This window comes from Paralichthys olivaceus, chromosome 15 (assembly GCF_024713975.1).
Source record: "Paralichthys olivaceus isolate ysfri-2021 chromosome 15, ASM2471397v2, whole genome shotgun sequence".
In the NCBI taxonomy this organism is placed as follows: domain Eukaryota; kingdom Metazoa; phylum Chordata; class Actinopteri; order Pleuronectiformes; family Paralichthyidae; genus Paralichthys; species Paralichthys olivaceus.
Genome location: NC_091107.1, coordinates 16,767,353 through 16,782,533, shown reverse-complemented (window position 1 = coordinate 16,782,533; position 15,181 = coordinate 16,767,353). Strand labels below are relative to the sequence as shown.

Here is a 15,181-nt window from a genome sequence, read left to right as displayed (position 1 = left end):
TGCTTTTGTGGTATATGGTGTATGAGTAATGTCTGTCATTAAAGATTTTTTTAAATAAGGTTTTTTAGAATGTATCCTCTGTGCATTGACAGATCATACTGTAGCTGACGAGCTATCTCCTCGTCACCGTTGAATCACGGCTGGCGTTTGTCCAGTGTTGTTCTAATGTCACCGGGGTTGTTTTTTTTTCTTTTTCTTTTCAGAACTGTTCAGCGTGTGACCCGTCCCTGTGTTCAATTGTGCGAAAGATGTGAAATGCGCATACAAGGCTTTCTCACCTTTTGACCATCATAAATACATCTCATCCTCTCTCCCCGCCTCGCAGGAGGGAGAATCGTAAAACAACAAAAGAGCAGACGAAAAAGATAAGTGTCAGGCAGTCTTCAAACACTTGAAGCAGGTGGTTTATGTCGGTCGCAGACAAAAACCGTATTTAGACTATTCACGTAAAGTTTCTTTTTTCGTAACTTAAAAAAAAGTGCTATCTTCAGGTGAGATTGAGAGACAGTGACTGTGCAAACAGAGAAACAGAGCAGAACAAAAGAAGGTGGGGGGGGTAGGCTTTCGTCAGTCCTCCTGGTAGATTTGCAGCACAGCCTCATTGAAAGGAAATGAAAAAAATAAAGAGGAAATATTTACTCTCTTTGTTATAATCATAGTTTTACACAATATTCATCTCTTAATACTTTAATACCTTTAGAAGTGCCACAAAGTGCAGTTGATATTAAAATAGAATATGAAAATGATTTTCAAAATAATAATAAAAAAGAGATTAATGAAAAACAAGGCAAATCATCAGAACGACAAACAAAGTTCTCTGTCCACACTCTTTAGGAAAAAAAAACATCATGCAAATATATCCCAGACAGCAAAGTAGTTAATAAAACTTTATATTCTTCTTTTTTAAATGAGGATATATTGATTTGATCTGATTTCCCTTTAAAGAAGAGACCAGCCACAGTGCAACATTGAGTGTAATTAAAATAAAATAAAACCTGTGTGGATCCAAAAGAAAGATGAGGGGGGGGGTTGGCACTTTTTATGATGGTAATTCCTTTTGTAAGATACAGTCAGAACGGACCTCTCCAGGCGGTCCACTGGACGCCAGTGAAAGAGGAACTTTATCACAGTACTTGGCACCAAGAATGCTGGTAAAAACGAGATATCAGAATATCTTTTTTTTTCATTCATATCCTTACAATTTATTAATAATACATCATTTACATTTGTGTTTTTGTATAAAAGACTCCAAAAGGAAAAAAGAGTCTAGAAGTGATTGTGAGAAAGAGGGGAGAGGTGGAGATGAAAGTGGATTATGGCGATGGTTTAATAAAAAGAGCTACTAAGGGAGGATGCAGACGGAGAGATGGAGAGAGAAGCAGTTAAATGAGCTGAGATGGGGGATACAGACAGAGAGATAATGAGAGAGAAACAAATAAAGTAATGGCCATGATTAGAGCCTGTGTGGCGGAGATGCAGCGAGTTCTAATGGGCAGCCTGGATTCCAGGTTGCGTCCCGCAGACCGAGTATGATTCAGTTATTTCCTGTACCGCCCGTCAGTTGAAGCCCCAATCTGGAAATGTTCTGAAAGCATCAGCTCTGTGTGTGCAGATTTTTAAAAAGCAGAACTTTTGGATTTTGGCCTTTAGCTCGCATCATAACTGAGAACAGCAACACACGCTTGTAAATAGAGGAAATTAAGTTTTCAAATTAAAATGAGAAACTCGTTCTTTGCATATAGCGTTCACCCTCTCACACCCTGGCCTGTCCATACATTTCACACTAAGTAAATTCTCCCCGAAATCAGATCACAGAGACAGCTGTCGGGACATTGCGTTCGACACAGGGTGCCAAACCTCACTTCCAGATTGGGCCTTTAAAGCTGCAATTTGTAAGTTTCTAGAAATCACCGCTTTATGACAGACAGCTTGTCGGAGCATATGTCGCCTCACACAAAGCTGCTCGCTACTGTAATATCTCTGCACTAAACGAATGAAAATGACTATTTGTATTCTATGTTAAACTTAGTTTTACACTGACGCGGCTACACATGCGCGAAAAACAACCAAGCTGCACGCACGATGCCTGACTGATTGTGATGAGCTTGTGATAGAGAGAGCTACAAGCTTAAAGCTGTTGTTTTGGTGGCTAACATTAAGCACCAGATACTGAAAGGGTGTTAACAGGGCAAAACAGTATGTACCTATGATGACAGGCTTTTGGCAAAGTGTTTTTAAAAATCAGCTCCTTGATTCATGATAACATTTTAGAGGTATTTCACTGCTTCACATCTTACAAACTGCAGCTTTATCTGAGGGCTCGATGCGAAAAAGACAGAGATATAGTAGAGAAGAAGAGAGGGCGGCGAGAGTGAAGTGTGTATGGAACAGTTTGTGTGGTGTGTCTCTGTAAGCCCAGAGTGGGGTAGCAGAGGTTGTGCCTGGTCCTATACACGGGTGGTGGAGTGTTGGTGTGGCAGGGCATTGTTGCTGTGGCTGGGGACGGGTGTAGTGGAGGGGGCCGGGACAGGGGGATAGGTGTTGAAAGGGTGGAGAGGCTGCATGCTGCTGATGGTGCTCGGGATCATGGTGATGGTGTTGGCCGTCATCAGTGGCACATCCTCCGGTGCTCGCCGCAGGGCCAGCGTGTAGTCAGGCGGGCACACTGGGGGCCGCAGGGGCTCCAGGTCGCCGAGGACACCGCGGGACGGGAGGGGTGTGCCGTGCTCCAGCTCCACTCTTTGCTGCTTCATCTGCAGTGACATCAGCTCCTCCTCCTGGCTTAGTGCCAGGTCATTGTGCGGCGGGGACCCTACTACTCCCATTCCAACACCCATGCCCATGGTCGTGCCTCGTTGTGGGGAGAGTCGTCTGTGGCGTCTCTGCATGAGTTCGTGGCGCTTGTCCCGTTTGTAGTAAAGCGCAGCGAAGGCCAGTACGTTCAGGAAAAGAAGCGAGGCGCCCACAGCTACCGTCACACTCAGCTCGGTGGAGTAGTCCCTGGTTGCACTGGGGAAGGGAGGAGAGCGGGGTCTCTCTGAACCATCAGGCTCAGGATCAGGAGGATAGGTGGAGATTACAGGGTGTCGTGTGGAGCGGGTACCAGGATTTTGAGGGCCCTTCCAGCGATTGGGGCCTCCAGGTGGAGTTGTAAAGGAGCTAATGATTTCCTCATGGAGGCTGTGGAGGTGTGGCACCAGCTCCAGCCAGAAGGCCACCTTGTTGGCCCGGTAGTTGTCTCTGACACGAGGCTTCAGGCCGATATGCAGGTACTGCTTATCTTTGGAGCTGAACTTGGTCCAGATGACCTCCTCAAAGCGGTTGGGCTTGGTGTGGATGAAGGTGGTGTCCTGAGGAACTGGTAGGTTAGGATCCCTGGAACAGGGGAAAAGAGGTGAGACTCACATTTTTGTCTTAGGGATGATAATTATCTCTGAATTCATAACTTAGCATTTTCTGTGTTTTTACAACAATCTAATAAACCACAACACAGTGCATATACACTGTTTGAGACGAGTAAGCGGATAGAAAATCTGTTGTGGAATTTAGAAGAAATACGTGTTTTACATGAGTATTATAGCCAAAGTGAACCAAGATGTGTGGAATCTCTGTGCTCTGTCTTGGGCTCATTTTGCCAAAAACTCACTTAACTACTAATTTAACTAGTGGGATAAAGTTCTAAAGGGTCACCACTGTGATCCATGCGTGCGTGTGCACACTGTGTACTTTAAATTGTTAGAAATCTGATAAATCCACTTTACTAACCCTGTCTTGGCGAAGTTGGTCCAGTAAGTCATGACTACAGCACTGAGCATTACATCGTTCTTCGAGAAGTTACAGGGAAACAGGTCAGTGGCTCCCACCATGGGAATCCCAAACACATATGGGATCTCATCTCCGTGGGCTGCGTCTGCCCATTCTGGCCTGGCCTCGGTCTGACAGTGGTGGTGGAAGGTGTAGAAGTAGACAGGCGACTGGAACTCGGCGTGCAGCTTGGCAGTGGCGACAGCTGGGGCCACCCACTGATGGTCGGTAAACAGAGCCAGGAGGGTCTTTCTCCGCATGTCACTGTTGTCCCTGTCAGCCCAGTCAGTGTACATGAATTTTATGGTTTCCCTCAGGATATCCTTACCTGGGAAGAAACCAGAAGGAACATGAGTATGTACTCTAAATATTCATGGGGTGAGTGGTTATCTAAGACATGGGGATGGTGTGTTGTTGGATTTTTAAAAGACTTTCTGTTTATGTACTACTCTACAGCTTCATGCTGCACTCACTTATGTGTTGTGTTAACGCTTGATGATGGGCGTGTTCCAGTTTACAGTTTCATGGTTGGGACACAACATGTGTCTGAGCAAACATGCCATGCTTGCTGTCAATGCAACGAAAAGTATACAGCAAATGTAATCAACAACCACTGCCTCTGCCTCCTCTTTTGTGATTTGACTGGCTATCGCCTTCACTTAAGTGTTTGTTTTGACAGGATTTGATTGGCTGATGCTTGCGTTGCTACCATTTGGCAATGCCTGCATCATCTCATTCAAAGTGTATGAGAAGCATTTGGGTTGAAGTGCTCAGCACATACGTGTGAGCCCTGTAACTGCACCAATAAAGTCAGACCAGAGCCGTTGCTCGGAAAGCATCATAAACATTGTTACTGTGAACACTGCTTTATATTATAAAATCAATGCTATCTAATGTCCTACAGGTGATCCCATCAAAGCAAATCAATATTCAAATAGTATCTGTACAATCCATGACTTTGAAGCAGGGGACATGAGAACTGCTGTTGTCAAATGACATTAGCAGGCTAGTGTAGCCTATTAGTTTGTCTACTTACAGCAGTAAATCATTGAAGGAGCGAGTTACATAACTGTCCCTGAAAAATAAAACTACTCTACAGCACAGAGAAAAAAAACGGCAATGCTAATATCAAACCTGCCACATCTTTATTTGTTCAACTTTATTTACTTTTGAAAAAACATACATCTGTAATTCGACTGCAATCACTGCAACACTGTTGAGAAAAAGAGATGTAGCAAGCCGACCTTCTAAAATAGACAGGCTTTCATGAATATTTATGCAAATGCAACTTTTCATTAATCCGATTTTGAAACCTTTTCTGTGTAAAATTTGGTTGATTTCAGAAGTTTTCCTCAGATTCTTGAATGTGTGGGTCTGAGAAAAAGACTTTCACCAACTCTGTTCAGCCCTGAAAGCATCAGACAACGAAGAGGAAACAGAGTGATGACCGATGAATCTCACCATGAAGGTTGTAGGGGCCTGACAAGACTCTCAACACCGCCCTTTTGTTTGAGCGTCATCTTTAAGACTTCTAATTGGCAGGTCTAAAAGAGCATATGTAATCTTTAAATCAGTGAATAATGTGAAGGTAAAACCAGATCTAACCATCAGGGTATCCATACAGATTGTCCACAAAGTTAGAGATGGTGTAGTCAAATGATGCTGCTGAGATTCCATCTTCTCCTTCGCTGTCATCCACAAACTTCAGGCCCTCTCCCTGGTTGACGCCCAGCAATATGTCGTAGTTGAGAAACTCGCCCTGGTGTCACGACAAACACACACAGCACGCCATCACAAAACAGAATGCTACAGTCATTAACTCTAATTAGCAGAAGTCAGGGCAGAACTGTATTCACATGCCAACAGCAAGGAAATGATAAACAGAAAAGGCAAAACAGTTATTCAGTGGATGATACAAAGAGAAAGCAGCTCTGACCTGCTGCATGAGGATCTCAGGGTCATCTGGCACCACGTCTCCGTCCACCACGGGTCCGAAGGCGATGTGATAGCGTGCAGGCTGGATGTCTTGGTCCACCAGCTCCCGGAAACTCTTCCTCCGCAAGCAGTCCACTAAGTCGGCCATGTCCCCCAGAGTGCAGCCAACCTTCCTCGCCAGGATCTTTGTGTACATCAGCGGTCGGTAGTTGACTGACCAGCTGGAGATGGCGGAGCCACTTTGAGCGATGGCCCTCTGGAACAGGCCTACGGACGAGCAGGACCATAAACAGCAGATAAAGCATGAACAGGGAAGCTATGGTCACTTGTTCTCTCTCAGTTTAACTAAGCTTTCTTCCCTCTGACACACTTTTGCTAGCAGCTGATGGGGCCTTCAAGGCTTTGCAGCGTGAGAGCTCTCAATAATGCATATGTTGGAGGAGGAGCGATTGTAGAGTATTACAGTACATACAAAGCAAGATGAAGCAGGTATCCTGCTGCTTTTCATAGCTGGAGAAAGTCTTTATGAATATTAGTGTAGGAAAATCAAGTGCTTCCATTACATACAACCAGAGAAATGATGAAAAAGCTGCACAGAGTGGAGAACCTTGATGGCTGTCGTTGGATAAAGAGAGACAGACAGAAAAAGAGACAGAGAGAGAAAGAAAACTGCTCGCACTGTTGCACCGCTGCACTGTTATGTAAAGTGGCTTGCTGTCCCTCTGTTTTATCTGCAGATTCTGTCATTAATAATTAAGCCCCCCCATATTCTGCATGTGCCCCACCCCCGCTCCTCTCCCTGTGAAATCAATTAAGAAGCCTCTCAGCTGCAGCTCCAGCTCCACTGCTCATCTCATTTCTCCTTTGCACACACACACACACACACAGGCATGTGCGCGCACACACGCACACACACACACACTCACACACTTACACACACACACACTCACACTCACACACACAGAGTACCTTTTAAAAAACTCTTCACCCTCCAACTTTATTAGCACTTTGTAGTGGTACAGCCTTCAAAATCGAGCAGAGGGGGATTTTTTCTACAAATCTACATATGTATAACAAAGTATAATGATAATCTGGAGTTGTTAACATGTGTGTTGACCTAACCATTGGGCCAAACATACCAAATTCTTGTTAAAGGAATTCAAAACTAATGAAGCAAATTTGTCAACAAGTTTTGATGTAATATTTAAAACTTGTTTTTAACACTACAAAGTCTGTCAGGCTAATTGCTAAATTCAACATAGCCACAATACTCAGTCACATTACGACAATTTTTTTTAGAGATTTCAAATAGATATTTGATTGATTGATAATTTTACAAGAAAAGAGTTGAAAATTAACAAGAATTAAGTTGGAATTTTACAATAATATAGTCACAAGTAGAATAAAGTCTACATGTTATTTCAGAGTTGTTATGGCTGTATGTGTTCCTGCTCTTTGTCCCTGTTTTTCTCTTCTCTCTCCTCTAGCTCCACCCTGATTAAACTAATCAGTCATCAATGAGGTGCTCCGGGCCAGGGACCTGAGGTCCTTTGAAACCTTGGGTGAGTGCAGTTTTCCAGTGTCCGTGAGAATGTGAATGCGCCTCTAAGAAGGCTATCAGAGGACCTTTAGGCTTAAAACATGGTGTGAGTGATGCTGTTTCGAGTTGAATATCAATGTTCAGGCTTGCGGACACTTGGATGACACCACACAAACAGTATGGAGGCATGTTATGTTTTTTTTCTGTTGTTTTTTACGTCTGAAGAAGACCTTTACTTCAATTGTATTGAATTTGGCTGCAACACTGTTTACCCCTGAGACTCCAAAAGTGTTTATTGGACTCAAACACTTCACCCGCCCCTCCATCGGCATAGTGGTGAGTAGATAATGTGTGAACTATCCCTTTAACTTTGTGTTTATTGTGTTGTTTGATGTTAATAAATCCTATGGTTTGGGCTGTTTAAAATGGTTTCTGTCGGTTTGTGTCAAAGGTAGTCAGTGCTTTAACATGTTCGCCTCATGGGGCAACTCAAAAGTGAGGGCATAACAAGAGTTGATCAAACCATTGCCTGTGTTAAAATGAGGAATGTGGAGCATCTTTTTTAGTTATACTTAAGAAGAGTTTTTACAAACAACAAAATAATTCTAGCTCATCTGCACTTTTTTCTCATTAAATTACAACTTTACTAAGGAGCATATTGTATTGTTCTTGTTCCCAAAGTGCTGCCTTGAGGGCGGCCCAATGATGGTATACTTATATTCATATTTATTTAGATTTTTTTTTACTTTATTGGAGAAAGAAAATTGAATAAGGAATGTTTTGTCCATGTAGTTTATTGATTGGCCCCATTAGAAATTGTATTATTGCACAGATTTTACAGCATCCACTCCATCCTCAGTCCAGATTGACTTTCTTTCAGATTACTCAATCTATGCAGTTTTTCACATATATTGGAGAAAAAAAACAACATCACTGCATTTAGTAGATGGATCATTCTTTAAATATTGAATCCCTTCACTTGGAGAAATAATATTGTCACATACCTTTATCTGGTTGAGGCTGTTCATTGAAAGTGCTAACCTACTCCAAATACACTACCCACAGTGTCCTGAAATGCTAATCCCCTTTGAGCTGGGCTATATGACGACTGAAGTGACAACAACAATGAAAGAACCTTACCCTCGGAGTGGTGGGAGAGGATGAGGAGGTTCACACAGGCGGCACCGGCTCCAGAGCCAAAGATTGTGATTCTCTCTGGGTCTCCTCCAAAGTGGCCAATGTTTTCGTTGAGCCAGCGCAGCGCTTGGATCTGGTCCAACAAGCCATAGTTCCCCTTAGCAGACTGGTCCCCTGTGCTCAGAAACCCTGCAGGGTAAATTAGAACAAACACAGAGAGGGAAAAAAGGGAGAGAAAACACAGATTTATGAGCAAATGGAGGAGCAGGGCATAAATCCAGGGGCATGGGATAACATAATCCTGAGCGTTTATTGCCTTTTTAAAAAATATCACACATAAACAGGAGATGGCATCCTGTCATTGTCAGGAACTTGTCGGCCTCCAACTCGATGCAAGTGTGAAGAGATTTCACACAGAAAACTTGCCAAATTACTCATTTTTAATACCCACACTGGAAATACAACAGAGTTAAGAGAACCTGTCAGCAGAGAGCAACAGAAGGCATGTTTCACCTACTTCCAGGATACACATTTACACGGTAGGTGCACACCCACAACAAGATAAAATAAACTGAACAAAATGTCACACATGCACAACACACATAGAGGAATTCTTTGTTCTTACAAGAGTGCATCACAGTAGATTACACACGTTTCAAGCAGCGCCAAGCTATTTCACCATGCAACAAACGTATAAATTATCCAATTTTTAACTGTTTGGACTACTTTAAAACAGAAAGATATGTAAAATGATTTCAGTTAACTACACACTCTTCAGAATAGTCATTGTAGGGGTGGAGGGTGTGATGGAAAACAAAGAAAACATGGCATCTTTAAGAAGAACAGCTATCTCCTGATTTTCACAGTAACAGAAAACACTCCTGCTGCTTAGAAACATCTGTTTTAATGATTTTGTGTATTGATAACATTTTCCCAGTATAGATTGTGAATAAAGACGGACATGTCTCAGCTTCCTATTTGGAAATGAAGCCAAAATATCCTGGATAGGAACATCGTCTTCAGTATCCAGGATATACTTAAGACGATTTGGCTTCACTTTTGAGGAGATGTCATGTCATACATATTTACATAAAGTTTAAACTGAAACCAGGGAACACAATGACTGCCTTTACATGGATCCCAATATCAAGACTGATCATATTCAGAATAAGACACTATTTCGATTATGGTGTTTACATGAGATGCTAATGGAATATTCCATTCATATCCCTGTTGACATGTTACACAGCATAGTCTGACTATGACTCATGTCATTACGTCCAGTGTTAATATGACTGTTTTTAAACCCAAACCTAAGATAGATAGGTGACCTTTTTTGTTTTTTCTAATTATGCAAAAGCTACAACTTGATGTTATTTCATCTTAGCTTAGGATAGTTGCTGCTTTACAGAGGGAATCAGTACATGTGCAGTATGAAGTGAATCGTTTTATATTCAGTAATAATTTAAAATGTGGAGTGCAGACATTACCAAACACATACAGTGCAGCTCTTTACAGTGAAACAATGTTACCCACATGGGATGAGTGGCTGAATAGTAAATGTTTACTCCAGCTGGGATATGTACAGTAAAACATAGTATAAACAAGATATACCACTATACACAAGGTCCTGATGTAATGGTCAGTGTGTCTGCATAAACTCTATATGGTATAAACAGACATCTATGGTCATGGTGAATACAGTGATTATTATTCACAATGTTTCCTTGTGTGGGAGTTGTAAAAGACACATAAGTGGCTGAATCACCAACATCATCTAAAGGACGGACGTAAAATACAGTAGAGGGAGTCCACACAGACAGACAGATGGTAGGAGGCAGAAGTCAGCACGTTTCCAAGTGTGCTGAGCAGCAAATGAAGTTTTATTGTTAATGATGATAATGTGATGGCAGCGATGATAATGATGGCGATGATAATGATGACATCCTGCCAAATTGACCTTCCTAAGACCATCGCGGTGACACACGCGTATCATTCCACACTCTTCACTGTACTTTCACTACCGCCAACAGCACTTTAAAGTCTTTTTGGAGGACTACCCTGACACGACTATGATTCATATATCACTGTCCAAATCCTTTGATGAATGTAACTACAAATGTTTCATACTTTTGGACAACTTGGACAGTGATAAATGGGAAAAATATGCAGCGGTTGCTCATAATTTTGGATTTACTTAGTTGTACAGTAAGGTTGCAGGTTTTAATGATGATGATGAATGATTGCCCCCTGGTAAATAGTTTTAGAACATTTTTTAAATCTTTTAGTCTTAATAATTTCTTACATTTAACAAAATATATTGAATGCAAAACATATTAAGGGAAGAACAACAATTACATTTTTTCAAGAAAGTGTTATTATATATTATTGCTATATATGCATTGGTACTGAGCCTAGTATCCATAGAAATCTTGTTAGTTTAAATCACATCAATGTCACACCAGAAATTACTTTAAAGGGATTACACTCCCAGTAATCAAGATATAGTTTGCATGTTTCTGTGTAATTGTATTATCCTTGGATCATCCCAGCAATTGACTGGCTCTTAGCCTGATGTGACTCTGACCTGGTAGCGTATCAGCGCTGACCTGTGCCTCTTATCAAAACCATAGGCATGTGGAAGTGTCTGCGCCGCAGCTGCCCAGCCGAGCGCTGAGCTGCCTGCCACAGTTGCCTGGCAACTGTCCAGAGCTTCAGGCAAAATGATATGGACAGACACTCACAAAAGCACTTGCATACACAAAATCCGGGCTCTTCCACATTCAAGTGCACAAACAACCACATGCACGCGCACGTGAACACATGAGGCAAAGTCACCGCAAGCACGGGCGCAAGAGTGTGTGTGCTAGCATGTTAGCTCGCGTTAGCACCACCCATCCCTCCTTTTGCAAGGGCAACATGAAGAGAGGAGATTTGGTTTATCTTCCACCATTGAAGATAAGTCAAACGAGTTCCCTCCTCCTCTCCTTCTCCACAGCAAGTTTTCGTCCTGATTCCACCCCCTCCCCCATCTGCTGAGTTGGGCTTCCTACTGACTTTAGCGCTGAGAGCAGCAGTTTATGAGGCTGAACTCATGCATATTCAACACTTGCTTTAGGTAACGGCCAAGGAACTGCGAGGAGAGTCATCAACCTCTAAGTAAAGATAGGGGCAGAAGACAGGGAAATGAATGGCTCGGAGACAACAGAGGAGTGGTGAGCAACACATGGAGGGAAGTTTAAAAAAACTAAAAAACATCTGATGATACCTGCGACCTTCAATGTCATGATTACAGAAAATCCTTCAGAAAAGTGTATTTCAGGAAATCATGAAAGCATAATACGACCAAAAGATAGGATAGGGCCTCTTAGTCTTCCTGTGTTGTATGAGTCATGGTAAAAGCCATTATCCCCTATTGATAGGGTTCTGCATCTACAGCATTTTCTGATCAGGATGATTTTTATTCCATATTTCAGAAGAGAAGTGCATTATACAAAGAGAGGCAACAACCCAACATCAAAACGATGTTTGTGCTATAATTATTCTCCATATCCTCTGCAAACCATCGAGGCAAAAAGCCTGCACTATTCACAGATTCACAGTCCAGAGCTAAAACGTGGTTCAGAGTCATCTGACTGTTTGACTACTGAGACGGGAACATGCATCTGCAGAGTAATTTTTAGGTCTGAACAGAATGACTGCAGTGGGTCACTGAACATATTTCTGTGAACAGAGGAGAAAGAAGGAGGGAGGGGTGTGGTGGGATGAAAAAGAGAAAAAAAATCCCAGAGACATAAAAAGAGGTATTAAAACGAACACTGCCCAAAGCTACCGTTGGATCCTAAATGACCAGAGAGGTGAAAGGAATAAACTAAAGGACAGATATAATTTCACTGGCGATGATGAGAGATCTCAAAAAATCACAGGGAGGTTATTGCCCTTTTTATATATATAAGGAAACGTGACGGAAGAGAGGAAACATTTAATTTTTCTGTATATACGTATGTATATATGACTCACTAACTTCATCAAGCAAAGTAGAGGTGCTGCCAAAAATGGAAACTAGCCTCAGCAGATGGTTAGTGTCTCCTGAAGACTAAAGGATGTGTTTTGATGATAGGAGTGAAGTCAATCTGATCATGCAGCATTTGTGAAGTAACCTTGAGGATTATGGATTGTAAATGATTGTAACTTTTAGACATGAGCTTTCACTGCACCGTACGAAACATCTTCTGAGAAATTAACAACAAAATACTATATGCTTTTGAAGGTCTTATGAAAAGAAAAATATGAAATCTGAGGTACAGTATAAATACCTATAAAGAACAGGCTTGCAATTTAAATAAAGAGGTTGCTGAAAACAGGGCAATTTCTATTAATTACATTTTTCTATCTAGATTGACACTAAAAGTCTAAAGCATTGTTAACGCCCCCCAGAGGCTGCTATATTCACAGTCTAAAAGTCTTGAATAATCATTTTAATTTTCTTATTCAAAGATATACTGCTCTTCTTCACAACCTCTTGCACATTCTTATTGGATTATTATCATTTTTCTTTCTATACCAATTTGTTAAGTCTTCTCGCCAACACGGGAAGTTCAATGTGAAGAGCTAATAGGCCCATTTCAGTTATGTATCACTCTGTATGTCAAGTATACGCAGAAATGAAATTATATTGTAATTGGGCTCCCTCCCGCGGAACTGCCGTGCTTTCAGTGCACCGCCCATGGGCTTCCAATGTCATTGTATTTATTACCTTACTAATCTCATTCAATTTTTGCTCACTACACATGTCCATTCAAAAAGGTACCAAGCTGTGCAATGAAACCGGGCTGCCGTGCAAATCTGAACTGCTTAGCTGGATGCTTTAAATATGACACTGACACTGAGACAGTTCAAAGTTTTGGGAAAAAAGTTCCAATTTCAGACACAAACAGTCATTGATGACAGAAAATTAAAACATACATACAACAAGAGAACATACAGTATACTAATGGTATATACACTACATATTTTAGTGAGGATATCAAATAAGAGGATCAGCAAGAAGGTTCCCGTTTCGAATCCCAGTTTGGCTGAGATCTTTCTGTGTGAAGTTAACATGTTCTCCCCGTGTCTGTGTGGGTTGTCTCCGCTAACTGTGGCTTCCTTCCAGTCCATAGACGTACAGATTGGGGTTACGTTAATTAGGTTGTTTGACCGTAGGTGTGAAGGTGAGTGTGAATGGTTGTTTGTCTTCTGCATTTACTCTGGCGTCAAATCACTGCAGTAAACATGGTTTTTAATGGGCGCTGATGAAAACGTGACACACGGATGAGCGCGCTCATTTGGCAAAAAAGGCAAAGTGAGAGAGTGCCTCAGTTCGAGGTGCATTGGTGACGTCAAACATGACTCACTGAGAAAAAACAAGCAAACTCCTCTTTTGGCAATTAGAAAGGAGTCAATCGCCTTTTTTTAGCAGGATTACCTGCATTTAAAAAACCTGCATATCCACTAATTCTGGTCACAAAAAGATATATGCTCTCACTGCAAAACACTGGTGACCTGTCCAGGGTGTAGCCTGCCTTTTGCCTAATGACGCTAGGATTGACTCCAGCTATCTCAGCGACCCTCAAAGAATAAACAATATAGGTCTTTAAAAGGATGAATGAATGGATGGATGGATGGATAGTATATCACCACTCCTAATTTAATGGGTACTCTAAAGGTTAGTCATATTGACACATGTTCAGTTTTGGACTCAGACATAGTATTTTTATATTTATAGTATTTGAATAGATTATCTAGTTAACGTCCTCCTCCTTTACTCTATTAAGCTTTCTATATAAGAGATAGTGGGTTGAACAATCTAATCAGCTTAATGGTTTACAAATCTTTGGAAATTAGTGTCATCCACTCAGAAATCATCTAAATTAGGGGCTTTCGGTGTGAAACTGGCAGACACCCCCCTGGTGGCCCAGCTCCCCATGTTGCCACAGTCACTGACTCAGCTGTAGGCTACAACTCCAGCCCAGTTTTTGTGGCATATATCTGTAAACACATGCGACAAGAACTGTTCCCATAGCAGATACTTTTACACAAACCTATTGTAAATACTGCATACGGTGTGTAAGCAAACACGTATTATTGTGTTTTTTGGACACTTGAGTTTGATTTAGAGACTTTATATGGTGCGTAAGATGTAGCTGCAGTAATTATCGTGCTTGTATTTGACTGCTCCAGCTGCGCAGCTGGCTGGCAGCTTGGCATGCAGACTGGTGTCAGTTTCAGTCATTTCACCTATGAGTCATTCGAGTTCAATGTGAACTTTGCCAATGAGAAAGAAGACGTCCTTGCTGCCGTTTTTTAGTAAGCTCACACACAATCATCAACTGGAACAGGATAGCGGATAAACTGAGTTGCATGCTGTAGCCACTTCTGCAAAGTCAAGAAATCGAGTCTAATGTTTTCATATTTCATTGCAGGCCCAACATCTTGGTTTGCAGGTGAATATAATCACAATCACACCGTCACTGAGGCAAAATTGTCTTACTTTTCTCTGATGTCCTCACAGTCCGCAGAGTGCTCACAGAGTGGGCAGACTGTGGCTCTGTGCAGGGAGTGGGAGCAGTGTTTCATTTGTATTTAGGGATGAATAAGTTGTGAAAAGGCAGCAGGCAGAAATGAACTGAGAACACAATCTGCGCTGGCTAAAAATATTGTTTATGTCACATTTAATAGGGATGTTTTTGAGAACAAGAGGTCATACGATTTGAACAGATTCTC

General features: G+C 41.7%; 1 protein-coding gene across 1 annotated transcript in view; it reads right to left on the bottom strand.

Moving 5' to 3' along the window:
- Positions 1-1,173: 1,173 nt before the first annotated feature.
- Positions 1,174-15,181, bottom strand: part of nlgn2b (neuroligin 2b) — a 57,510-nt gene continuing 43,502 nt past the window's right edge. Inside the window, exons 5-9 of the mRNA XM_020085299.2 lie at positions 8,420-8,605; positions 5,741-6,006; positions 5,410-5,563; positions 3,766-4,132; positions 1,174-3,375 (exon numbers count right to left, since the gene is read on the bottom strand). Coding sequence (XP_019940858.1) covers positions 2,448-3,375; positions 3,766-4,132; positions 5,410-5,563; positions 5,741-6,006; positions 8,420-8,605 — 1,901 coding nt within the window. The 3' untranslated portion in view covers positions 1,174-2,447. The remainder of the gene's footprint in view (positions 3,376-3,765; positions 4,133-5,409; positions 5,564-5,740; positions 6,007-8,419; positions 8,606-15,181) is intronic.